This window comes from Gymnoscopelus microlampas (genome assembly GCF_963454915.1).
Source record: "Gymnoscopelus microlampas genome assembly, chromosome: 2".
NCBI classification, from domain to species: Eukaryota; Metazoa; Chordata; class Actinopteri; order Myctophiformes; family Myctophidae; genus Gymnoscopelus; species Gymnoscopelus microlampas.
Window position 1 is genome coordinate 42,987,639 of NC_139939.1, and position 25,330 is coordinate 43,012,968.

The window sequence follows — 25,330 nt, forward strand, 5'->3', positions numbered from 1 at the left end:
CTGCTATTTTCGGCAAGTGACACAGTCATACGATCAGACTTAAAAAGGGATAGTTCACCCCCAAAATGACTTTGCTTTTGCCGCATTCCTAAGCCAATAATTTGATGACGGCAGTGGTTCCGGTAGGAGACACAAAGAGTCTCCTACCGGAGCCGCTGCCAAATTATTGGCTTAGGAATGCGACAAAAACTAATATCCATGAATTCAAGTCTCCATGGGGTGACTAATCGATAGAAAAAAAGTAATTATTTGGGTGAACTATCCCTTTAAGTTGGATGTGGGCATATGGGGGAGTGCTGCAAGTTAAGTGAGGACATGGAAATTGCTGACAGTGCAATCCGGGTTAGACAAGAGTTGGATTGAGTTGATACACACTGAATCAATCTGAGGGCTATCACTGCCCTTAAAACAGATATAATAAAATCTCTTTTTGTCACACTTGAGGGAACATGAGGGCTGAAATATTTTTGACTTGTGGCATCTGGCTTATTCACTCCATCCACTGCAGATTTAATTATGTGCCAATCGCATCAGAAGGTGGATAAGCCAATAAATTCACAAGTGGACATGGTTTGAAATTGCTATTTGTTTGATTTAATTAAAGTGGGGGAGAGAGACAAAACAGCAGCAATGGAGCATACGCAAAACAATGAATGTGAGAGATGGTGTGAAGGTTGATTTGATACTTTAATAAACTGGCAGTATGCAACCTTGAAATGCCCCACTGATGTTCATAAAAACCATTCATCGATCCTGGGTTCTGCTTCAAAGACTATTTCTATTTCCATTTTTATTCCATCTGGGTGTGTACACCAGCCCTGAAAATTAGGTGAGGAGTTCACAGATGGGGGTTATGATTGACCTGAGACTGAAGCAATGACTTGTTTCAGCCGTATTAATGCCTGGGGTGATGTGTGAAGACAATTATGGTGGCTGGAACTTTTCTCTGCGATTGAACAATTTTGATTGAAATCTCTCTGCATCCTTACAAGGCCACAATGAAAACTTTTCTTAAAGTTGAAGAAAAGCATAAATTAGTAAGTACGTTACAAAGAGACATTACTAATGATTAGCTTTTTTGATCCAAGGGATTAACACAATCTAAATCCATCTCTCTATTCAACCATACATGTTGGGGATCAATCATTTACAAGAGTTCAGTTCACGTTGCTGGCAGATAGATATCATCAGTGGCTAGAAATGATCAGTGGCTTTGAGCCAGTGCAGCAGATATCTAGTGGTTCAGTGGCTGCTGATATTATTTTTTGTTTTATATGCACCCTGAGCTTCTTTGAGATGTCAGCTGAATGGGAAAGACGCAGTCTAATAATGTGTATTGAACCCAATACAGATTTTCTAGACACATTGCTCTTGCTCCCACTTCTCCATATTTACTTCATCAAGAATTCTTCATCTAGAATTTCTGATGATGCCGAGGTTCAACTAAACAAGTCTACCACCACCACCTCATCATCTTGCCTTCCAACTGCTATTTGGATCTCATGTCTTCACATCAGCACCTACCTGTCCATGATAGGCCCACAGAAACATTCTGAGGCACAAGGACATGTGTCTGACTTGTCTGAATTAAGGTACATTTATTTATGTATTTTAAACTTAAACTGAAAATACTTGCTATTCCACTAAGTATCATTTTAGCCTTTTAGAGTACATCATTTGTGGTTTCCTCATTGAGTGATTTACATTGAGTCACTGTAAATCACCCTGGATTAAGAGCATCAGATGAATTTAAATAACACTGGATTCAGTATCTTGATATTCTGAAACAAATTTATTTAAAATGATTTACAACACAGACTGGCACCACTTAAGTTAAATGGTATTTTCCTGTAACTCTTTGAACAATTGCTTTTTGTATATACATACAAACAAAATGTCTCTCTTCAAAAATAAAATCATGCACTATTAGCAAGTTTAGAAAACAAAATGAAAAAAGAAAATACAAATTCTGGCAGTTCACTGTGTTCATATCCATCATAAAATCTGATACGAGTATGCAGCTGCCCCAAAGACACCGACCTCAAACAGTTTTAAGATTGATCAGTCCCGTTCATGGTATTGTTGTATGAACAGGCGAGTATGATCAGAGATCAGTGCTACAGTTTAACTATCCGTTGAAGGCATGATAACAATCCTTAACACTATTTCACCCTCAAAATATTACCCAGAGGGAGGGGGAGCTTGAAACAACCCAATAAAACCATACAATTATCATTAGAAATTCATTTCAACGCCTTAACATCTCTTTTGTGCCTGGGTATCATAGTATCCCAGATGAGTCTGAAGTCTTTTCACCCGTCTGTTAGCTTATTAGAGGTGTGCTTGTCTAGACAGACACCAAACTGTGATGATCTGAGTGCAGAGACAGAAACTCACTTTTCTATCCATCGGTCACAGTAGCTGCTGGGAGTGCAAACCAGCCACCATTTTACAAACCAAATATGATTTATTTGAAAATGAATGGAGCCTCCAGAAACTACTTTAGTGGCTGACAGTGTAGAAACATTTACCACCCTGTTTAAGATTAGGCCAGCATATGGCGAATGGTTGGGATTGATTTCCCAAGTCACCTTTGTGGTGCTGAAGGGTTAGATGGGAGTGAATTCCAACTTAACTGGCCTGCTTTGCTTTTTTTCATTTATGCTTTAGCATGCGTCAACACTTCGCACATGTCGCATGACACTTTTCCACCAGCATGGATTAGCCTCATCATTGCACATAAGGCACTCAACTCAAAGGCCCCCCATCTTGTGCCCAGTGCTATCCCTTGGCATTACCCGCTAATTACGCACAAGGCAGCTGGCACTGTCCCCAAACGGTATCTTACGGCCACGCTACCCGCTACACATTATGCCAACTCCTTTATGGTGCCTGTAGGTGTGGCCATGGGTGTGACGCGCTATCCCTAAAATTGATATCTTGCCCACACGTTTGGGAAAGCGCACCCAAGCTAGCTATGCTACCAAAGTCTGTTTGGTAGAGCTCAACTGCAATGGAAATATCTGGAGTCGGGCCGGGCGCACAACATCAAGAGGTCTCCCTCACTCCTAATTCTCAACAAATCTCTGATTCAAATTTTCATATAATCAGCAGAAGGGAGTGTCAATTCCTTGTGTCAATTGTGTATGGTACCTTGTGCGGCTGCAGAGTTATTGAAGACTGCTGTACTTCTGAAGTAAGTGATTGTGAAAGTGATTGTCATTACAATTTTACTGTGCAAACCGATTGGTTTTATTAATGTAAAGCCCAACCCACACCTATGCATAATGAAACGGGTAGCGCAGGTGTTTTAGGGATAAAGTTGGTGTCGCAAAATAGCAACTTGGACATGGGAAACGCCCCCTTGAGCGATGCTAAATCCTTAAATAGTGGGTAGTGCGACTTGGGCGCAAAATAGGGCCCAAAGAGTGGCTCCCAAATGTTGATGGTGGCAGTGTTGGATCATAGTGGAGAGTCAGACTCAGGACTGACTCTCTTACTCGACTGAATTTACTTCGTCCCTGTTAACTGAATCCAGTTTAAGTGAGTTCCCATCGGGTTGTTCTGTATTGGTTGACATCAAAGCTAAACTACAACTTACACAGGTCTTATATTTGTACAATTTACAAACTAAGACATTTCCTTGGTGGGGACAGATGGGGACAAATGAATGACAGCGTTTCACTTTTTTGCTACACAAAGTCAGTTGAGTAAACAGGTTATGATTAAATAAAACATAAAATAAAAAATGTCAAGCAGGACTACACTGGGAGGGGTGGATGCAGGGGCGTACGTGAAGTTGAGTAATGAGAATTATTTCCACAAGCAGCACAGTAGTAGCAGCCATGAGTCCAGGGGCAGGAAACTAACTGTGGCTGTCACATCTCAATTCATTTAATCATCATCCATTTTCACTAGCAAGCTGGCTTTTTCAGACAGGTACTTCAAAAGATGGTTTGTTACCCGCCCTAAAGCAAAAACTTAGCAATTACAGTTACTTTCTCACACTGGCTATAAGCTGTACCAAAGCTAAAAACGTGGATGTTCTAAACAGAGCTGCCTTTTTGCCATTTAGGTTTTGGTTGTCAGAGATGTTCATACCCCCATTGTTGGAATATACGGTATTTACACTTTCACTTCATATCTATATTCCATTCACCATTTACATGACTGTCAAGTCTAAAATTACTCTCCCAATCACTGCTTTAGAGTGTATGAAACTTTAAAGGCAAAAGAGTTGTTTGTACTTTTGAGGAAAATCCACTTCTAAAATTGACTGAAATGAAAGTGAACAACAAGATATGGAAGAGAGGAGGAAGGGAAACAATTACAAGGGTATGGAGAGTACAGCAAGGAAACGGACAACTAGCACACCCCACTGGCTGCATTCATACCTCCTGAGAAAATCCATGTTCTTTTCTTATTATTATTCTGAATGAATCAATAATTTTAAGTGAGGGCAACAGGCATAGCAAATCGCTTTCCCTCTTGTGTGGTACAGGGAATCAAAAAACCTCAACCATAAAGTTAAGTGGTTAAGGATATCTAGCCCAATTCGACGTGAGGATGATTTTGAACGCCTTCTAAATCCTAACCTAAGTTTTCAGAAAAACATGTATTTTCAATTTTAAAAAATCATGTCGCTATATAAATAGCAAGATATGAAATGACACAGATGCTTTCGCGCTTTCAAGGGTATAACAATGTAAATAGGCTTTCCAGGTCTTAATGGGCTAGCCTAGGAACGTCTTTGCAACTGAATGTGTGTTTAATTCATTTCAATGCAGAGAAAATCTGTGTGTGAGCGGGAATACTTGTTTTCATATTTGAACACACAAAAAAAGTAATTAGTTTAGCCTCCAATATGACTTATCTTTTAATGTTAAATGAAAGTCTTCATTTTATATCAATTTGTCGAGAGGAAAAAAAACTAGAAGGTTTTCTCAACGAGCTTTGAAGGCAACCAGCGGAGGACGGCTGTTGTCTTTCCTTCCCTGTCACAGAAATCAGAGCTGAAGGCGGAGGGGAGGGGAGGAGGGAGGGGGTGGTGAAATAGGGTTTTTTCCTTGGAGGAGGTGGTGTTTTAGGCAGGGCCGGCTCCTCCTGCAGCCACAGCTGTGGCGGTGGGAGCAGCGTTCAGGGCTTTCCCTCTGTGCCGCTGGCCCCCTCTCCTGCGTCCTCCACCTCCAGACTTGGGCTGTGCACATGAAGGGAAACACCACAGTGTCAATAGGGAAACACCAGAGGATCAGCTTAGGGGTGGTGGTGGGGGGAGGACAAAAAGTCTGCTGGGTCCCCGAAAAATCATACAGGAGCAATAATGCGCTTTAAAGTGACGCGCTATGAGCTTGTAGATCTACTATTTTTTGACAGCCAACGTATAAATAGAAGAAAGCGGTTAGAATTGATTGTGATGCTATATTAACACATTTTGCTGGGGACCCCCTGGAATTCCCCCCAATGACCCCTGGGGGTTCCCAAACCCCACTTTGAGAACCACTGCTTAAAGAGAACAAGACAGCGAATTTCTCAGCTTCAGAACGTTTCTCTGTTAGGAAGTCTAAAATCAACTACATCTAAATCCACATTTCGTGAAATCACTCATGTGGGGAACAAGTGTGTGAGAAGATATAAAAAGTCTTACAAAGTCCTGGCAATTACTTTGATAAAACAATTGAAGAAAAAAGTGTAAGTAACAGGTGATTTGAATTCCATGTTCAACTGTGTTTTAAAGTCTCTGTATCCACAATAAAAGTATTGGCATCAGTAGCTACACGTGTGCGACAACTCTTATTGGTACATGTAAAGCATGTTTTACTTTGTTTGCAACATGCAACAAATAAACCACAAGTAAAAAGTCAGAACTGTACCTACCACCAAACTGACAACCCAGCTGTAAAAACTAAAAATCCTACGAGCGGTTACTTAAATGGTTTGCTTATATTATTGACAGAGTTACATCAGAAATGCTCATTTCACTTCACAACAGTTAAGCTAAGCAACTCATCAATTCATGTTTCAATATCAGTTACTGTAAAACAAGAAACAAACAAAAACTGCATGCCAGTTTACAGGTCTGATATTGCCTCCCTTAAAGTTATAATCCGGGACTAATTTTAATGAATAAAAAGCTGTTTTAACCAATCTATGTAGAGTAAGTTGAGATAAAATAATTAGCACATCTGCAGTGGTAGTGGAAGTGATCTCCCTAATCCACTGAGAAATGTTGACCCTGGTATCGCGTAGGACAGCGACTGGTTGACAATGTCAAGCAGAAAGCGCACCGAAATTTAACACTAGATGCACCGCCATCTTTATTGCAGTTCTGACGTCGTTGCAATTACCTCTCTGCGTCGGGAGAGACACAGAACTTACGGATTATAGCTTTAACGATGGAAGACATATAGCTTCAACTATGGAAGACCAGTTTTACCTTGTTCTCTTTGTCGCCATCGTTACATAGTGTCTCCTCCTCTGCTGTTGTCTAACGCAGCACAGCCGAGAAAGAGTAGAAATGCCAAGCAGAAAGCCATGTTATGATGCGGGGAGGTTTAGATGTTAACATAAGAGATGGGTGAGGGAAAGACGGATGATATACGGGAGCGGTAGACAAACATTGGCAGACAGGGGGAATAATATATGTTATAGGAGAGATAATCGGTTTAAGGGCAGAGGGAAGAGGAGGACGGGAATGAGACAAAAACACAGGTGGGTGACAAATCAAAAAGGAGGAGACAGAGGGAGGAGAGAGCAAGGAAATGAAATATAAATTAGTTGGTGCACAGCAAGAGACAGAAAAGGAAGAGAAGAGGGTGTGTAGCAGTGCAAAAAACAGACGTTTTCCCATAATAACATTTATCAGTAGTATGCAGTGTAACTGCGGATGATGGCTATCTGCATCTATCTATGCTGCTGAGAAAAACTCCTACATGCTTATACTGGTTCGCATGCAAAGGTTATGTTTTGTTCTACGACAAAACATAAACAATACAAATTGCATCCGATAATATCTCAAACCGTTTAGTTAAAAAAGAAAACGCAAAGTGTGTTGACTTGGGGAGATTATCTTGTTGAACATATCATGTGAATATCCTAAGCCTGTGTTCCCTACAGAGTGCATTTTTACTATTTTCTTAATCCATCTATAAATTCACACAACTTGCTTCTGTAGGCCTGTGTGTAGAGATGGGAGGATAATAGTCATTATCGTTTATCGTGATAAAAAACGCTCACAATAATAGTATCGCAGAGATAGTTATCATGAAATTGTCCTCCATCACACACTAGGATGAATTAGCTTTGGTCGAGCTGCCAATTCAGTACAATTTCCAAAAATAGCCGATCTACAAGCTCACAACGTGTTGCGTTGCAACACGTTGTGAGCTTGTAGATCGGCAATTTTTGGCGAACGTTCCCCCCGGAATAGGGATGCTGGGGGTTCAAGCGGTTAACAAAAGTGGCATCTTAAGTTTTAAGCATATTTTGATTATTCCGATAATATCGTTAATCGCAATTATTTTTGCCACAATAATCGTGACATGTCATTTTCATATCGACCCATCCCTACCCGTGTGTCGGTCTGCGCGTATGCATGTCGCGGGCATAACGAGGACACTGTCGGACTGTTTGACTTCAAAGTTGGCGTGTGTCGCAGATAACCCAAATTCGATCAGACCGACGGTTGTTGAGAACTGAAAAACCACGCATGTTCGCGGGGTTTCTGGAGGATGCACGGAATCTGTGTCTGGAGGGAGGTGTAGGCATTGGCTTCTCTGATTGGCCTGGCCAACCCAGCCCCTTCGGCTTCACAGATTGGCCGAGCTTTGCGGCACGTCTGTGCCGTTACACCAATACAAGTGGTAGTGTGTACAATGGAACTCTGTGGGTTATCCATCTCCCATTCATGCCCATGTACAGTGATCCCCGTGACTCCATATTTGGTCAATCGGTCATATGGTAGTGGGTACCACACTGGGTACTCTAACAACGGGTACTCTGACAAGTACAACAGGTATTATTGTGTGTAGGGCATGCATTACAAACTTGCATTGTGCCTAATTTATTCAAAACCCAATGCAAAAACTCCATCATAGGAAGTAACATCCAGGTTAGCCTACATAAGACTAGAAGTCATCACTATAAGTCTATACAACTCTAGTTTAAGAGTAGATGCCTATTGGTTCAATCCACCCTCATTCTCATGGTATTTCTTATGTTTGTATGTATGGTTTTGCATATCATCCACTTAGACATTAATATATCGGCATTAAAGCTTGAGCTCACCGGTAGTTGAGCTGAATTGGGGCTTGACGGCCGCATGCTGGAGCCAGATTCCTCATTGGCTGCAGTGCCTCCTTCCTTAAAAGCCTTCTTATTGGCCAGCATCTTGGCTTGCTGATTCTTGGCTGCCTGAGTGCTTACCGATTGGAGCAACTGAAACAAGAGTACAGCCAGTATCAGCAAAGCTGCCAAATACATTTCATCATGACCCAAAGGTTGGGTCATGTCACATCACAAAACTTTCTGGCAATATGAAGCTTTATATGTGAAAACTGAGCTAAACGACGGTCAAATAATCTGAACTGGAAAAAAGTAGACATAATATATATTACTTTCCTAAAAGCAAAAAAATAAATAAAACGGCTCAACTTGGAAACTCTTGGAAAAAGGTGACTCAAACACAATTAGACGCAGAACACAGTTCCAATCCAATGCTCTTAACTTGTTTTCATTTTCCACAGCCTTGGTGACTTTAGTGATACTACCCACAGCTCTGTGTCCCTCAAAGTCACTCTGCAGGCACTACAGTCAGTCTACCTTTTATAGACACATCTTGCCCTAGACATAAAGCACAATCCTTTAAGACCCTAATAAGTCCCCATGAATCTTATTGCCTTGTTGATGGTGTCCATAGCCTTGATGCGTCCTTCTCTGAGCACCAGTCTGAGGTCAATTTGCAGATACTAACCCATTTGTTTTATACCCTAATAACACTTTTAACTATATTCCATCATGAACCCTTGGCTTATAGTCATGTAGTAGCCTGGTGTGCAGCATACGCATCACATATTATAGCAGGATAGACTAGAGATAAGCGGACGTTTTAACAGCAAAAATGCATTGACACAGCTCTTAGCCACGATGCAAAGTTTAATTTAAAAAGAAACCAACGTTTCGACAGTGAAGTTTTCCTCAGGGTTTAACATATACGGGACAAAGGTGAACGCATTACATGGGAGTGTCCTCAATCTACCCATCCTTGCTGAGTTAGTTGGTCACTTGTCAGTAATGGGTAATTATCCACCCCATCCATGCTGATGGGTAGATTGAGGACACTTCACCTTTGTCCCGGTCCCTTTATAAGTGATGTGTTCATTCACTCTCTGTTAAACCCTGAGAAAGATTGCACTGTCGAAACGTTGGTTTCTTTTTAAATAAACTTCTTTTGCATCGTGGCTAAGAGCTGTGCGGCCTCATCCTCTGTCAATACCGTTACCTGCTGTGGCCAGCACCTCATCAACACAGGTGTGCGCTCCCTCCTCTGTCTTTGTCTAACAGCAAAAATGCTATCAAAATATTTGAACCTTAATGATCATAACCTATATTTGGCCTCCATAGTAGGGCCACATGATGGAGAAAGAAACCATTTGAAACAACTGAGCACAAAGTCAAGCCATTGGGATTAATTTTCTCTACGTGTGCAGCCACATCCCTTAAAATTGTAAAAATGTCCCATAACATCCAGTACCTTGGTGATAGTGCCCACAGCTTTTGTACGTCCCTCCCTGAACACCAGCCTCTGGTCACAGTGGAGGTACTCGGGGGTCTTGATGAAGCGGAAATGGACAGTGGCCTTGTCTCCTGTCCGTAGACACTCTCTGTTCATGGTCAGGATGGTCGCCGTCTGTCGGATGCTGCCACAGTGGACTGAGGCAAACGCACAGGCAGAAAATTGAAATTTAGAAACCGTTTCTATTTTGAACATCTGTGGTTCTTAAACCTGTGCATTGGAACCTTCCCTACTGGATGATTTTCTACAGGGTATATGCTATGTTTGATGGAATATGAAAACACACATACAGTAAGTAATGTTCTTGGTAGGATTCTCTTTCATGTTTACACAGAAAACGTACATTATTCTGCACACCTTTCAATGCTGCTTTGAGAGGCTCATAGGGGCTGAGACGTTTAGTAGAGGATCTATAAGTGAGGGAGTGTGAGTGTGTGTGTGTTGCCACCAACCCATGGCCTGGTATCTTGGCGATATTGTGGTGGGGTGGTGAAGGACCAGGATCTCAGCCTCAAACTCCCAGGTAGCCTGTGGCGTTAGCTTGGGGGAGATCATCACCATGCCTTTCCTTATGGATGAACGTTTGATCTGAGAGAGGGACCATCAAAGGAAGATCAGCGAGAAAGTTACGTAGAGAACAAACGAGGGCATAAGAAGGAAGAGAAGAAATAAACACAGACATTTACAAACCACCAACTTCCTCTGGGCTTATCCCTAGGCTTTGTGAAGAAGTATTTTATAAGGCTGCGCTTAATGTTATAACAGCAGAGTATCTGTGTTGAAGCACATCTGATAGCTTTCTATGGTTCCTCTGAGACTTGCATCACTGGGTTTAACAAACATTTTACCTGGCAAGTCGACTGATAACATTATTTACAACAGTCTGAGGAAACTTCCCAGTGCTGCTGCCACACAGAACAGTGAAGGGTTTTTATCACCCAAAAAAAATAAAACCCTTGAAAATGTACAAGGGAGTGCTACCACCACCTCACACACATGTATATTTTAATTTAATTAATTATTTCATTCTTGATTACAAAATTTGTTCAAAGTAATGATCAAATTATGTCACAGAAAATGAATCACAAGCACCTGCATACCAGTATGAATGTACAAACCTTTTTGAGGGCGAAGGAGGCGGTCTGACCTCCACGGACCTCTCTAACGGGCATCCTCTTGCGGTGGATGGATTTCACAGCAATGGGGATGAAGGTGCCCAGTGGGTCCGGGCCTAACAGCAGTGTATCATTGAGCCGAATTAACCCGCGTAACGTCGTCCCCGACACTACTGTGCCCACGCCCTGCAGACAGAACATACGACAACATGCTCAACATTTATGGTGTAATGCAGATTTTCGGTGCAGAGTGAAATGCACAAAATGCCAACCTGGCTTTATGTTACTGCAACAAGATCACGAAAACAACAAAAATAAATCTCTGTAAACGGCAAATTACAAGTCAGTCCGCCTTCAGTGTCATTCCATGACACTGAAAGAGAAGGAAACTGCTAAGAAGGAAACTGAGACTGGAAAAAACTTTAAGTAGTAGTACACGTCATGTGCTGCAATGTGCTGCTAGAGAGAAAAGACCACAACGTAGGTATATGTCCACGTGCATGTGTTTCAGCTTACGTGCCCAGTACATAGAGGTGTGCATGTGTGCGCGCGCGTGTGTGTGTGTGTGAGAGAGACAGAGACGTACAGGTACAGAGTATGTGTCATCTATCTGGAACTCGGCAGGCTCATCATCGCTGTAAGAGGTCCTGGAGGAGAGCAGATTGAGGAACATCTTCAACAGGTCCATGTTCTCCCCCGTGACATTGGAGATCTGAAAGATTGGACACATCCTGCAGAGAGGGCAGGAAGAAGGACAGAGGAGGAGCAGAGGGGAATATGTATTACAAATGACTGTTTCAGTTACTTTCTCTCCATTTTCTCTCCTTCCGTTTCGCTTTGGCTTCATTTTGTTCCTCTCTCTCTGTTTTTTCACCTCGCCTCTCATTGATATGTTTCCTTAAATTTGTATCGATTGAATACTTTATTAACAGTTTGCAAAACGTACAGAGGTACAGTTATACACTAATGCTAAAAAAGGATAACACAAAAAGCCCTGAGGACTCCATTGCGGTCCTATGTATTCAATTCATCGAGACCCATCTCGTTTTAACCCATTTAGACCCGAGGCCGATTCTAAAAACGCCTTCTGAATTCTGACCTACATTTTCTGAAAACTTCAAATATTTATAAAAAAATTACAACAAATGTGTGTTGCTATTATACTGTACATAGCAACAACAACCCTAAAGGAAGTTCCCGTTCTGAAAGGTAGTTACAGTACAAATAGGGGTTCCCGCTCAAAATGGGTTAAATCAATGAAGTCTCTCTATCCTATCCATTTCTTTCCCCATTTTAAATTCCCCATCTCTTGAATTTCTCCATCTTCAGTCGATGTTTCCGAGATGCTTTCTCTGTGTTCTTGCTTCCTCTCACCTCTCAGAGCTGAAGTTGGAGGCTGTGACGATGACATCATCGTGGTTCTGGACGAGCACCGGAATTTTTCTGCAGCCTGGCGACTTTAATAACCTCTGTAATAACTTCAGTGTCTCTGCGCACACACACACACACACACACACACACACACACACACACACACACACACACACACACACACACACACACACACACACACACACACACACACACACACACACACACACACACACACACACACACACACACGAGCAAAATGAATGTCTGCCACTAAACAAACAGTTAAATAGAGCTGCCTTCATCTGCAGGGCTGGGTTTAAGAAATTAGCCACATTACTATTGAGTCGATTTTTGTATAGTGCTGATTTTGGTTTAGTGGGGAGCTCATTAAAAAGGTATTGCAAGATGTTGCAAACGTTCCAAATATTGGATTAATTCAGTGGCCTCTCCATTTATCTACAACTTGAGGTACACCATTATATGAGAACAATAAGCTTGATTAGTTCCCACTGTACTACAAGAAAGTGCTTTACTGTATAATTGCGCTTTCAAAAGAGATATTGTGTAAAGTATTATTCATTTAGAAGTGGTATTAATATAAATGTTTCCAATGATCTTAAGTTCATATAAGTTCATTACACTGAATTGTTAGGCTTATAGGGGCAAAACGATTAATGGCCTTCAATAGTAGGTTGAATGGACAATTACTACTACTGTAGCTTGTGGAAAGTAAGAGCATTACACCCCAACCCAAGATATGGGGAGGACATGCTTTACAATCTAAGAAAGTATGTACTGAATTCATCCAATGTGTCATTCATTACAGAGTGTTAATCTGCCATCATCACACATGCTGTGTGTGTGTGTGTGTGTGTGTGTGTGTGTGTGTGTGTGTGTGTGTGTGTGTGTGTGTGTGTGTGTGTGTGTGTGTGTGTGTGTGTGTGTGTGTGTGTGTGTGTGTGTGTGTGTGTGTGTGTGTGTCATGCATTAACATGCGTTTTCCCTTATATCCAGATAGCATTTTAGTGCAAGGTGTATGCAATGGGTGAACTGGTTACGCTGAACACCACTTAAACAGCACCAATAACCAAATATGTCAGGAGGACGTCGAAGTGCGTCTTTACCTTGTAGGATGTTGGCCGGACACATGTCTATTTTAGTGACCACTACAAACACAGGAACGTTGAGGGCAAGTGCCAGGCCAAGGTGCTCTTTGGTCATGCCAACGATGCCAGCATTGCTGCCAACCTGAGAGAAGGGTTGGTGGGATGGTGGAGACAAACAGAAAAGGAGGGTGAGGTATGAGGTAGTTAATTTAACTCTGACACAGACTCTTTCATTTCAAACGCGCTGTGCTGAAAATCTTTATTTATATACCCTTTACATTTTAACAGGTATATACAAACAAAGTGGAACAGCCTTCCTATCGATTTGAAGAAGTAGTACACCCAAAAAATGACTTATTTTCTATCAATTACACACCCCATGAAGCATTGAATTCATGGTGAGGTTTTTGTTTTTGTCGCATTCCTAAGCCAATAATTTGATTACCGGCGGAAAGATGCTAATGTATCCGGTAGGAGGTGTCTCCTACCAAAAATTACCCCCGGTCATCAAATTATTGGCTTAGGAATGTGTTAAAAAAAAAGAAATCTCCATGAATTCAAGGCTTCATGGGGTGTTTAATTGATAGAAAATAAGTCATTTTTGGGGGAACTATTCCCTTAAGAGCACCGCAGACCCTGAACTATTTTAAAACAGGCTTAAAAACTGTATTTAGGAACGCCCTTTGTGTTAACTTGTTATGTAACTAATGTGAACAATAGCCCTTTGTGCTTGACATGTTTAAGCCCTGTTTTTAACCTTCTATGATTGATTACATGTTTTAACTATGTAGCACTCCCTATGTACTCAGTCCCCAAAGACATTCTTGGAGGCAGCCATCGTGTTGCAATATAAATTATTTCTACCTTATAGACCGAGGGGAAATGGCAAACCTTATGCAACAGGTGCCGACAAGTGCAACATTCAGTGGCTGAATGCATGGATTAAAGCAACATAAAATCTCACGACTGAAAAAAATGTGTATGGCCAAGTCCTATTATAACATTTGTGAAACAGTGTGAAAGGAGCCCCCCACAGTAGCGCTGTTTCCTAAACAATGCAGGTTTTAAGTAATATTGTATCTGCCTTGAAAAAAAATCACAGACTGAGGCTTTAGCCTTTGCTTTTATGAAATATCTGAGATATTAGGGTTTTATGGAATATGCTTTTGAACATATTGCTAGCTTGACCACTTCAAATGCTCTAATCTTTCAAAATAATAATCGAATATAGCCTATTCTACAAGCTCTCAATGCGTCGCAGACGCATTGAGAGCTTATAGATCGGCTATTTTCACTGCGCAACGTGCTTCCATAGAAAACATGCTGGCTTCTATGGAATCCAAATGACTGAAATCAGTCATGGTGACTGAGAACTTTAATCCATGTGAATGTTGTCTATTGCCCCTTAATAAAAAAATCACTAATACATTTTCAATGAGATATCTGCAGGCAATATTAAAAGGCAGAGGGACAAGCGGGCACAATCCTGTGAAACTGTCACTCGTCTCACGGACACGCCTGTCATATGAGTTGAATTGTCTTGAACCTTTTTCTACATGATGTAGAGGGAACGAGAGACCGATCCTTGCCGTTCATGTTGCCTGAAATAAGCTAAATAACCTTCTTTTTTTAATTAAACAGTTATCGGGACATAAAACAGGAGGGCTTTCAATATATTCCAAAGAAAAAAGTTGAACCAGCAAGGATACAGCAGGCTAGTGAACACTGGACATAAGTCCTTTCCATGGTTACCACACATAAAGCGCCTGGAGTTCTTGCTTGTCTGCCTATCTTTTCAAATAAGGAGCGCAGTGAGACCCTGCAGACATGGATTCCATGTGGACTGACACAACACTGACCCCCTCCCCACTTTCCATTCATCTGCTCTCACCATAAGCATGCAGAAGTCAGGCAGGTGCCCCGTCATGCCAAAGACGGTCGTCTTGAGGTATTTCTCGTGGCCGGCCAGGTCGATGAAGGTTATGACCTTGGAGGACTTCTCACAGATCTTTGTCCAGTCCAGGCTGCCCCCGTGACTGTCGGGCTTGTTCACCACCTGAAGGGGGCAGCAGACAGGCCTTGTGGTTACAGAACATACAGTAATGTGACCATTAACGGCCTTTAGCAAGAAAAGGAATCCCGCTCTGCTCACCGACTGCAAGAGGATCGTGATTGTATGGCAAAAACAAACCCACCAAAGAAGAATCAGACAATCAGACAGAATAAGACTAGACAAAGTAGAATGATTTTCTAAAGATGGAAAATCGGAAAATCAGAGAGATAAGATAAGAGGATGATTTAAAAAGAAAGAGACAGACAGAGAGTCAGAGAGAATGATGATTCACATAATCAAACGTAGCAGGGGCAAACTGGGATGAAGGTCTGGAAAAATAACCTGCCAACTACTGACAGGGAAATGAAAATTCTGTGTTCTATCTTTTCAAACAATAGACAGCTCATTGATATGGACAGAGATTTAAGTGGGTACCCAGTGTTTGTACCCAGGTCTGTCAGTAAAAGCTACTGTTTTTACAATTCAATATTTTTGAATACAGCAAGTTTCTTGATGTCGTGTGTCATGTCGTGACTGCTCAAACAGCAGGTAAACTAAAATCCATCAGCCATTGTCTCCAGAGGAGAAAAAGGCAAATCTACACCTATTCCTGGTTAAAATGAGTAAGATAACCGTCAGGGCTAAGTACAAAGCATTATGGAGCAGATAGTCTCTCTGGGCTTGGTCTTTGTCGATGTCCACAATTTAACATCTCTATAGTTCGAACATGTGTAAAATGTTGCATATGGCAACAAATAGTGATATTTATCGAATATCAGCCTAAAACCAGCGGTCTCCCTTACCTGTCCCTCTTGGTCAAAGCCCAGGATGTCATTGCCTACACTGCTGGTCCTGCCGCTCTCCATCTCGTGTTTGTGTCGGAAGAGCTTCTGGCGGGCAAAGCCCCTGCCATTGTCCAGCTCGCCATGGGTCAACACTCCCAGGAGCGTGCTCTTACCGGCGTCCACGTTCCCCACCACCGCTACCCTGGTGGAAGTAAAGGGAAGAAAAAGAGAAGAAAAGCAGACAGGATAAGAGACAGGACGCACAATGAGACTGCGAGACCCAATACCCGATACTGATAGGCGATTAAGAAAGTTACTTTTTACTGTCTGATCTGAGTGTTTGATGAGAAAAATATCTTCATATGATCTGTTGCTAGCGTGTTCCCTCCTGTGTTCTGTAAACCTACACCCTCTGTTACTTTCTTTCCCCTCAAATATTGAGTTAACCCATTCGATCCGGGAACGCATCTGTGTCATTTTAGATTTGAGCTATAACCATTATTTCATACTTTGGCTATTCAAAAATAGCAGATCTACAAGCTCGTAGCGAGGTAGATCTGCTATTTTTGAAAAATCTTGTGCACATTTTCAGCACGGAGCATTATGCTCCTTGTGAGCACGACAACCCGGGTTCGAATCTGACCCATGTTTGTCCTCTCCCTGCGCGTGGTTTCCCGTTTCTCTACAACAGAGAGTGTCAAACTAACTTTAGGTTGTGTGGTCAGATTGGTTAAAGTATGACTTTGTGCGGGCCAGTTATTTTTGTATTAATTCTGTTGTTGCTGTTGCAATATTGCGTAACATCAAACAAAATATAAACATTAAACTTTCCTTTACCTCAAATCACCCGGCGGGCCGGTAGTGTAGTGTGACACCCCTGCTATACGCTGACCTATCTAAACAAGAAAATGCCAAAAATAAATCTTTAAAAACCCAGCTCCACTTCATTGCAAAAGATTAAGTTCCATTTGTCTTCTCTGTAAATAGGGTAACTGGAGAATTCTGCTGAGGAAACTTACAAGATACAGTACCATGAAAATGCTGATGTAGCACCTCTTGATGCAATTCTATACCAGTTACAGAGAACACGCAAACATGCTGCCTTGACCTCTGAAGGCCCCAACTGTGATTTCATTCAGCCATGTAATCTTATTGCTGAATACTTTAGCATGTTTTTTTTTGTTTGTTTTGTTTTTACATATTTATTGCTTTACATATGATATATGCGGAAGCATAAATGCAAAAAATAAAGAAAAGAAAAACCTTCATGAGTGGAACTATATTGATTTGCTGTATTCAAATCCCAATACAGCTTGTCAATTATTGCAGGAACAAAAAAAATTGGCTTGGCATTGAGTATCCTAGTTCAACATCAGCTTTGTGAAGCCCTCATCTTCCACAAAAGATCGGCTGCCCATTTGTGGTGGTCATCTTGACGAAGAACCTGGTCATATTTTGCCTCACTTTTTTTTTGAAAGTCTATATTGATGTTTGCTGTTAAGTTGTTGGGCGTTAACGGACTTCGCCGCTGCCAGCATCACTTGATGTCACTGTCGGGTGTTTAAATCTTATATGATTTTACATCATTTCCAGTGCTGTGGGAGTAAACCAACTCATTAACGCAAAGTTACATACACTGTAATCTCTCAAGAACAGATTCCGACCTGCGGTGGAATCTGTCGGAGCGGTTCGTCCTAACCAGTGCTCATTGGATACAAGTGGGCGTGCCTTCAGATCAGGAAGTGGGCCGCGCTTTACCCAATCAAATGTAGTGGGCGGGATTCACGTGTCCATCCACCATGATCCACCCTCCCCCCCTCGAAACTAGCCGAAACTAATTTAACAATAGCGTCCTCGGAGCGGACAAAACCACGGAAAGATATTCACATTTTAAATTACTCTTTCATCATAGAAACAAGTGGGCTTATAACCAAAACCATCCATGTTCTCTGGGAGAAGTGGTGTTAGTGTTCCGTGTAGAAATATTGTTAGTGGGAATGAAAACATGGTCGCACCAACCGGAAGTGATGCGCTATAGGCAGACATGAAACCGGTGTTTCCCTGCGCACTAGGCTTCCATTTGCCTCCGGCCAGACCCCACAGACAATGATCACAAACAGCAGAGGTCGCTGTTTTTCATTTTCTGTGGGGTCTGGCTAGCGAGACTACATACACTGATACATACACAAGATTGCATGGAACTTTCGTATCCACCTATATATTATGTACACTTTTGTGTCATGGCTGTCACAACTGAATGCCCTCCCCCCCTGCGCACTCAATAAAGTTCAATCTAATCTAGTCTTGTCTTTAGTGTAAACTGTGAAACTGCCACGTTTTGTTTACAAAGTTGTCGTTTGTAGTTCAGCTATTGCCCCCCATCTGACCGTTTGATAAAATGACTGATTATATGGGATTCAGGGGATAAAAAGGTTTGTTTAAGATTGTAATGTTACAAATCACAACACAAGTGTAACAAAAACTTTGCGAGACATTTTGAGTTAAGAATGTAACAAAAACAAAGACACAAGTCAAACTATTTTGGTTAATATCCACATTCTGGAGCTTCCTGATTGTATGACAGTAGAATGTTTATAGTTGTAACTGGGTGGATGGGTGGTTACACTCTAAAGAAGACACTAATCCCCTCTCTCTTGAATTTATTAACCTTTACTTAAACAAGGGACGGGTTGCTGAGCACACATACACTCACACAACTCCACCCATCTTCCCATTCATAAAACTATGCACAAGCAAACACCGCAACTGCTCAGTACCAACAACAACTCTGTGGTCACTAGAGCAGCCACACGGGAGCAGTGGTGTAAAGTAACTAAGTACATTTACTCAAGCACTGTACTTAAGTACAATTATGAGGTATTTTTTACTTTAGTGGAGTATTGCCAATTTTCAATACTTTTACTTCTACTCAACAACATCACTGAGGAAAATATTGTACTTTTACTCCACTACAATTATTTGACAACTTTAGTTACTTTGCAGATATAAAATATTATAAAACATACATTAACCACTTTAGCCCCATTTTATACCTAGGCTATTTGAAAACAGCCGATCTACAAGCACACAACGCGTTGTGAGCTTGTAGATCGGCTGTTTTCAACCATTTTAATAGTTTTACTTTTGGTACTTGAAGTATATTTTGATGCCAATACTTTTGTACTTTTTACTCAAGTAACATTTTGAACACAGGCCTTTTACTTAGCAACAGAGTATTTCCACATTGCGGTATTGATACTTTTACTCAAGCAAAAAAACATTGAGTACTTTTTACACCACTGCATTGGAATAGCATCTGGAAGGATTCAGTGGCCACGTGACCCGAGACATTATGAAACCTCCACCATTCAGGTCACAAGGTTTTTTTTCTCTTTTTTTAAATGTACCTGACTTCAAGGAAATCCTCTTCCCCCACTCGCCGGCGGATCAGGTAGTCGCGTACCCTTCCCCCGCTGTCGTTTCTCTCCCTCAGGAGGATCAGGTCGGCACCGATCTGCTCGCAGAGCGAGTGCACCGTCGCCACCGACGCCTCCATGTCCTTGTCATCCAGACCATAGTCACCACCGTCTGGGGGGGGGGGGGGGGGGGGGGGGGGGGATGTTAGAACAGTGATTCTCTCTGAAATTCATTTCATATCAAACTATCAAACTGGGGTTTGGGCTGTCACGATTACAAATTTGACGATATATTGTCACACAAATAATTGCGGTTAAAGATTTAATTGTGTTTTTGTCATTTTTGTTTGGTTCCTAGGCTTAATAATCACAATTTGCACAGGGCATATATGACAAATAACTTAAATATACAAAGAAGTTATTGACAAATGTAACAATTTTATACATGTAAAAGTAGAAGAAGTGGCTGATCTGCTATTTCTGCTTTTCTAATATTTGATTTTTTCTTTACTTGGAAACTATAATGAAAAAAAGAATTGCGATTATCTCAAATAATTGTAAAAAAACACTGTAAAATGTGGACTCCTAGTGGTCCTCAGACCCAAAGTTGAGAACCAGTGTGTTAGAACAAGGAGAGGAAGGGAAGTATGGATGGGGGGGGGAATAAAGGTCGGTTAGGAAAATGTGGAGTAAAAGAGGAGCAAAAAGATGAGTAATAGGAGCATGATGAGAGATGGAAAAAGGAGGTAAGACAGTAACAATATGAAACATAATGTGAACAAAATGGAGGAGAGAGGGTGAATGGAGGGGATGGTAGGAATGAGGGAAGGGATGAGACAAAGACAGCATGCAGGAGGAAGGAGAGGAAAAGAGCGACATGGCATGAGGATTGAGGGAGAAAAGGGGAGTGGATGTGGGTAAAGAGTCAGTAACTATACAATGTAAACCACAGCGCCTCTCCAAAATGACGGGATAACAACCTGTTACCCCTTTACTCAGCATTTAAGTCTATCTCCACTAAATGTCTTCAGATGTAATCATAGTGAGCAGTGACACTGCTCACTTATAGTCGATACCGTAACACATTGTGTCACAGAGGTTGTTCACCCTGTTTTATAAATTGTTGCATGATGGTGTCATGCAGCGGAAATAGCCAGTGGTGGAAAAAGTACTCAAATGTTTCACTTAACCCATTAAGACCTGAGGCGATTCTTTAAAAAAAATCTAAATCTCAACAGTTTTTTGGGAAAAAAAAAAAACAGGAAAATATTTTTTCAAGATTTTTCAAAAATAGCAGATCTACAAGCTCGTAGCGCGGCACTCGGTGCCGCGCTATGAGCTTGTAGATCTGCTATTTTTGAATAGCTCAAAGAAATCTCTTGGCTAATTCCAAACCAGTGCATTTAGTCCTGTCTATGCGCTGGAAGCACTATTTGTTCCCAACAGATCTGACTCGTCCCACCCATCTAAATGTAAATAAATGTAACTGACCTACTACTATGTCAATATGAGCACTTGACAGTTGACACGTCTAGCCTGTCCAAGCTATCAACAGGGATTTGCTGGCTAGTGACAGTCCAAATGCAGAGCTGGGTAAGACAAGACCCTTTTCACACATGCCCTTTGACCTTAACAGGCCAGATGGGTCAGACATGTTGCTGCGGTGGGCAGAAAATTGGCACCTGTTGACCAACAAAGCCCCTTGTGTGTTTGTGTGTGTGTATGTGTGTGAGCTTTGTGGGAGTCAGAATAGACACTAAACAGCAGACAAATGGGGTCAGCTCAGCTGTCAGGAAGCACAAATTTGGCCTACACTGACAGGCAAAGAATTGAGTTTTCTACTGCACATTTTGAGAATCAAATTGCATGACTTTTCCCTATGGGATCCATGACATAAAGCAACATTTGCACTGCCATTATTTGTAAGCAAACAGTAGCTATTTTTTCTGAAGGCAGATTTATATGCCTAGCTGTGGCTGATAACCTTTTCTGCAAGCCATCGCTGTGGTGCTGTAGTAAACACCATTTGACGGTTCACTTGCATTGTATAATCTAACTTGGCTGGTAAAATAGGCTTATATACCCTTTTGCCACACTGACTGGTTAATGATACATTTCCTACAGTAGCAGCAAGTAACTCCTTGAATAACGCACAGCCAAATAGTGATCGTGTTCAATCTGACACTGAACAGCTTGACGCCGAACAAAAAAACTAACAAAATACCCAGATTACCCCGATTGTATATTTTATAGCAACACTCCGCACTCACAAGGTGAATTTTCTTTTAATTTTCTTAATTACCGCAGCAGCAGTCTCTGACAAATGGACACGTTTCAGCTACTCAGGCCTTCATCAGCGTTTGTTCTCGGAAACTATCGACAGTAGAGCACGCTCATGTTGGGACTTCTGTCCCTTTGGATATTGTATATTTTGACAACTACATACTGGGTAATAAGGGTTAAAGCCCAAGCGTAGTTGAGGTGTCAGTATGGTGCACGTGGCTAGTAGTTAGTACCAATACTATAGTGTAGGTGAGTAGAGGCATAATTATTAGTGTGGTAGGTGAGTGGGTAGTTTACTAGAGGCTCTTTACAGTTGCGCGCGCGTGCGTGCGTGTGTGTGTATACACACACACACACTAGTATGTGAGAGGTGGACCATTTCTCAATCTGCTCACCTGAGCCCACTCCCACCACATAGATTGTCTCCCCGCAGCCTTCATCCATCCGCTCCCTTAGTTGCCGTAGTAACGAGTCATACTGTTCTCCTGTTGGGCTGACCAGAACCAGCTAAAGGATGAGGAGGCCAAGAGAGAAAGAGTTAAAAACCTAAATACTAACCACAAGGGGATAAATGTTCAAGGTTCTGCTTTATTTGTACATCTTGTGTTCAGGACAGGTACATAAGAGTAAAACTTTTTTTTGGGGGGGGGGCTTCGTCACACAATGCAGCAGCATAGATAATAACAACAATAATAATAATGATACAAAACCGTAAAAAGATTTGAAAAAGAAAGAGTATGAAAACATATGTACATGTGCATATAATCTTTGTATATTGTATACACCAAGAGAAGTTTTTGTACAGTAGCTGCCACCTAACTTTGTGTAAAAAAAACTTCACAGTACATTCTATACACAGCAGATTAGGTAGGTACAGGTAGGTGGTATTGGTAAATGTTGGATTTTCTGTGATTCTGGTGAACAAAAAGCACTTTTTACATGAAAACTTTGCATTTCATTGCTCAAGGACAGGTGGCATTGTGAACATAACTGCCAGCTGGTCACCGTTGCAGAGACCAACATACGTGTCACGACTTTGATGTTTGATGCAGACAGACATCATCACAAAACAAAACAAAACATGCAACGTGTCCAACAATCCTTGCAGCAGAGATCATTGCCGAACAAACACAACTACACATTGCATTCGTTTGCACATCAAAAATCCGTAGAAGTATGTAATGTATACCCTCAAGGGAAACTATAAACTTTATCGTAGCAGCGAAACCAGTGTTGCCAGATTCTGTGAGAGAAATAGGCAACCAGGTCTATGAAAACAAGTCCAAAAGAAGCGACTAAGGCTATTTGAAAATAGTCGACCCACAAGCTGACAACGCGTCGCGCTATTTTCAACGACAACACAAATCTTGTATGGGCACAAAACATTTTCCAGATGGGGGTCAGTGGACAAATACATCTTAATTTGGGGGTCCATGCCATGAAAATGTTTAAGAACCATAGCTCCATTAAGAACCTCAGCTCTGAGATGATAGCGGAGTGAGAGGTTGAACACTGTTTTTTTAAACAACATTAAGTAAACTGCACTTTAGAAACAACCCCAAATAAACACCTACACTTTAGAAACAAGCCCAAAAAAACGCAACGAACAAGCAACTTTACAGAAGAAACAAGCCTAAATTAGCTTACAATAATCGGACATGGCAACCCTGAGCGAGACCCCCTAAGGCCTACCTTACTGCTGAAGTCTAGGTGATCCTCGGCCTCGCCGTTGGTCCCTTCCCCGTCCTCGAAGCCCTCTCCTCCGGCCGGGTCGTTCATTCCACAGCCATGGTCTGGAGCGAACATGCAAGCTGGGACTATTATGGACTCCGTGTCCGCTGCACCAGCAGGGACTAATCCCGGTTCTGTCGCCGATAACGACGCCATTTATTCCCCCAAAAAACCTTAAGAAAACACAAGTATAAATGCAAGAAAATAAACAAAAACAAAAATACCTTAGCTTGAGCTTTATCGGCTAATTACGACCATTAAGAGGCAGCTATAGCTGATGCTAAGTAAACAAACACCGAGCTTACATACTAACCCAGAATGGAACGTTAACGTACCAACTATATGTTCTACTTATATTGTATCTGAGCTTTCATGTGAGCTTAATTTGTTATGGAAAATCTATATGAAATACTTTAGCATACCAGAAGTATAACTGGTGAGCTAACTGTGTAGCTGCTGTTAGCTTCGATTTGTGTACGTTAGATGTGTGACACGCCCATTTATGAAATACACACAGGGGATTGGCTACGGGACTTTACACTCCGCCCTATCGTGGAGATCCGTGACCTTGTTTTTGGCAGCAGGTGGCATGCTTTTTCTTTTTTTATTATATAATATGAATTACAACCACCGGTTGTAATTTACCACACAATGAATAACAAACATCCGCAATGGTAACCTCTGTATTAAATTGCCAATTTCTTCCAAAATGTAAGTAAAGTAAAGTATACATGAGTAGAACATGCAAACATTCGACAATTATGGTCTAATACAGGGGTCTTCAACGTTTTCAGGCCAAGGACTCCCTAGCTGAGAGAGAGATGAAGCAGGGACCCCCTACTCTATATTGTATAAAATTGTGTTTCAGATTAAACTTATTTTTTGTTTACTTGGTCTGCTCTTTTTTCCCTCTACACCTATACCTCTTTGCCAAAAAATAGCAGATCTACAAGCTCACAACGCCTCGCGTGTGACTTGTGAGCTTGTAGATCTGCTATTTTTGGCTAAAGTTCTCCTCAGAAAAGGGATGCTAGGGTTCAAGTGGTTAATATAAAATCATATCAAATCATATCACACAAAGATTTTGGCCCCCAAAACCCCTGTTTTGTAAAGACCCCCTGTAGTAACTCTGAGGACCCCCTAGACCCCCTTTTGAAGACCCCTGGTCTAATATCTCTACAAATTGCTACAAAACCTGTATATCCTATATTTTGGGGCATAAACAAGAAGTTGAAGGATAAAATTAAGTCTGATAATGATGTACCTTGCATGTTCACCATGTATACTTTACATTAGTTAAGACCATTTTTCAAATATATATTATTCTTTAACATTTTGGACAAAAGTAGGATATTACTGTTCTTATTGTTACTGTCACCATTATATTTATGTAGGTACATTTCATTAGGCCTACTTCAAATCAGATTTACACTGGCCAGGTTTAAAGGAGTGCAGTGGTGGAAAAAGTACTCACATTTTTTACTTAAGTAAAAGTATCAATACTACAATGTGAAAATACTCTGTCCGGAATTCAAAATTTACTTGAGTAAAAGTACAAAAGTATTGGAATCAAAATATACTTAAAGTACCAAACGTAGAAAGTACTCATTATGCAGAATGTCCCATTTCACACGTTTTCTAATTAATAGAATGTATACAAATCTTTTGAAAATAGCA

The 25,330-nt window shown here is 41.3% G+C and overlaps 1 protein-coding gene across 2 annotated transcripts; it reads right to left on the reverse strand.

Annotated features, from left to right (window-relative positions):
- Window positions 1-1,771: 1,771 nt before the first annotated feature.
- Window positions 1,772-24,126, reverse strand: gtpbp1l (GTP binding protein 1, like). Of its 2 annotated transcripts, none has more exons than XM_084076144.1 (14): window positions 24,076-24,126; window positions 23,615-23,826; window positions 22,318-22,429; window positions 19,631-19,811; window positions 16,242-16,425; window positions 15,277-15,441; window positions 13,404-13,527; window positions 12,280-12,394; window positions 11,492-11,636; window positions 10,909-11,091; window positions 10,243-10,378; window positions 9,749-9,927; window positions 8,284-8,433; window positions 1,772-5,197 (listed from the first exon to the last, which is right to left on the reverse strand). In XM_084076144.1, the coding sequence occupies exons 2-14, from the start codon at window positions 23,807-23,809 to the stop codon at window positions 5,084-5,086; spliced, it is 1,983 nt and encodes a 660-aa protein (XP_083932270.1). In that variant the 5' UTR covers window positions 23,810-23,826; window positions 24,076-24,126; the 3' UTR covers window positions 1,772-5,083. The 2 variants fall into 2 exon arrangements, with proteins under 2 accessions (XP_083932270.1, XP_083932271.1); XM_084076145.1 differs by having other exon boundaries at window positions 23,989-24,111.
- Between the last annotated feature and the right edge of the window lie 1,204 nt (window positions 24,127-25,330).

Coding starts and splice junctions, on each gene's coding strand:
- gtpbp1l (XM_084076144.1), bottom strand. CDS start 23,809: ATGGCGTCGTTATCGGCGACAGAACCGGGATTAGTCCCTGCTGGTGCA. Junction 22,430..23,614: donor ACCTAGACTTCAGCAGTAAG/GTAGGCCTTAGG, acceptor CTCATCCTTTAG/CTGGTTCTGGTCAGCCCAAC. Junction 10,379..10,908: donor CCTCCTTCGCCCTCAAAAAG/GTTTGTACATTC, acceptor TCCCTCTCTCAG/ATCAAACGTTCATCCATAAG.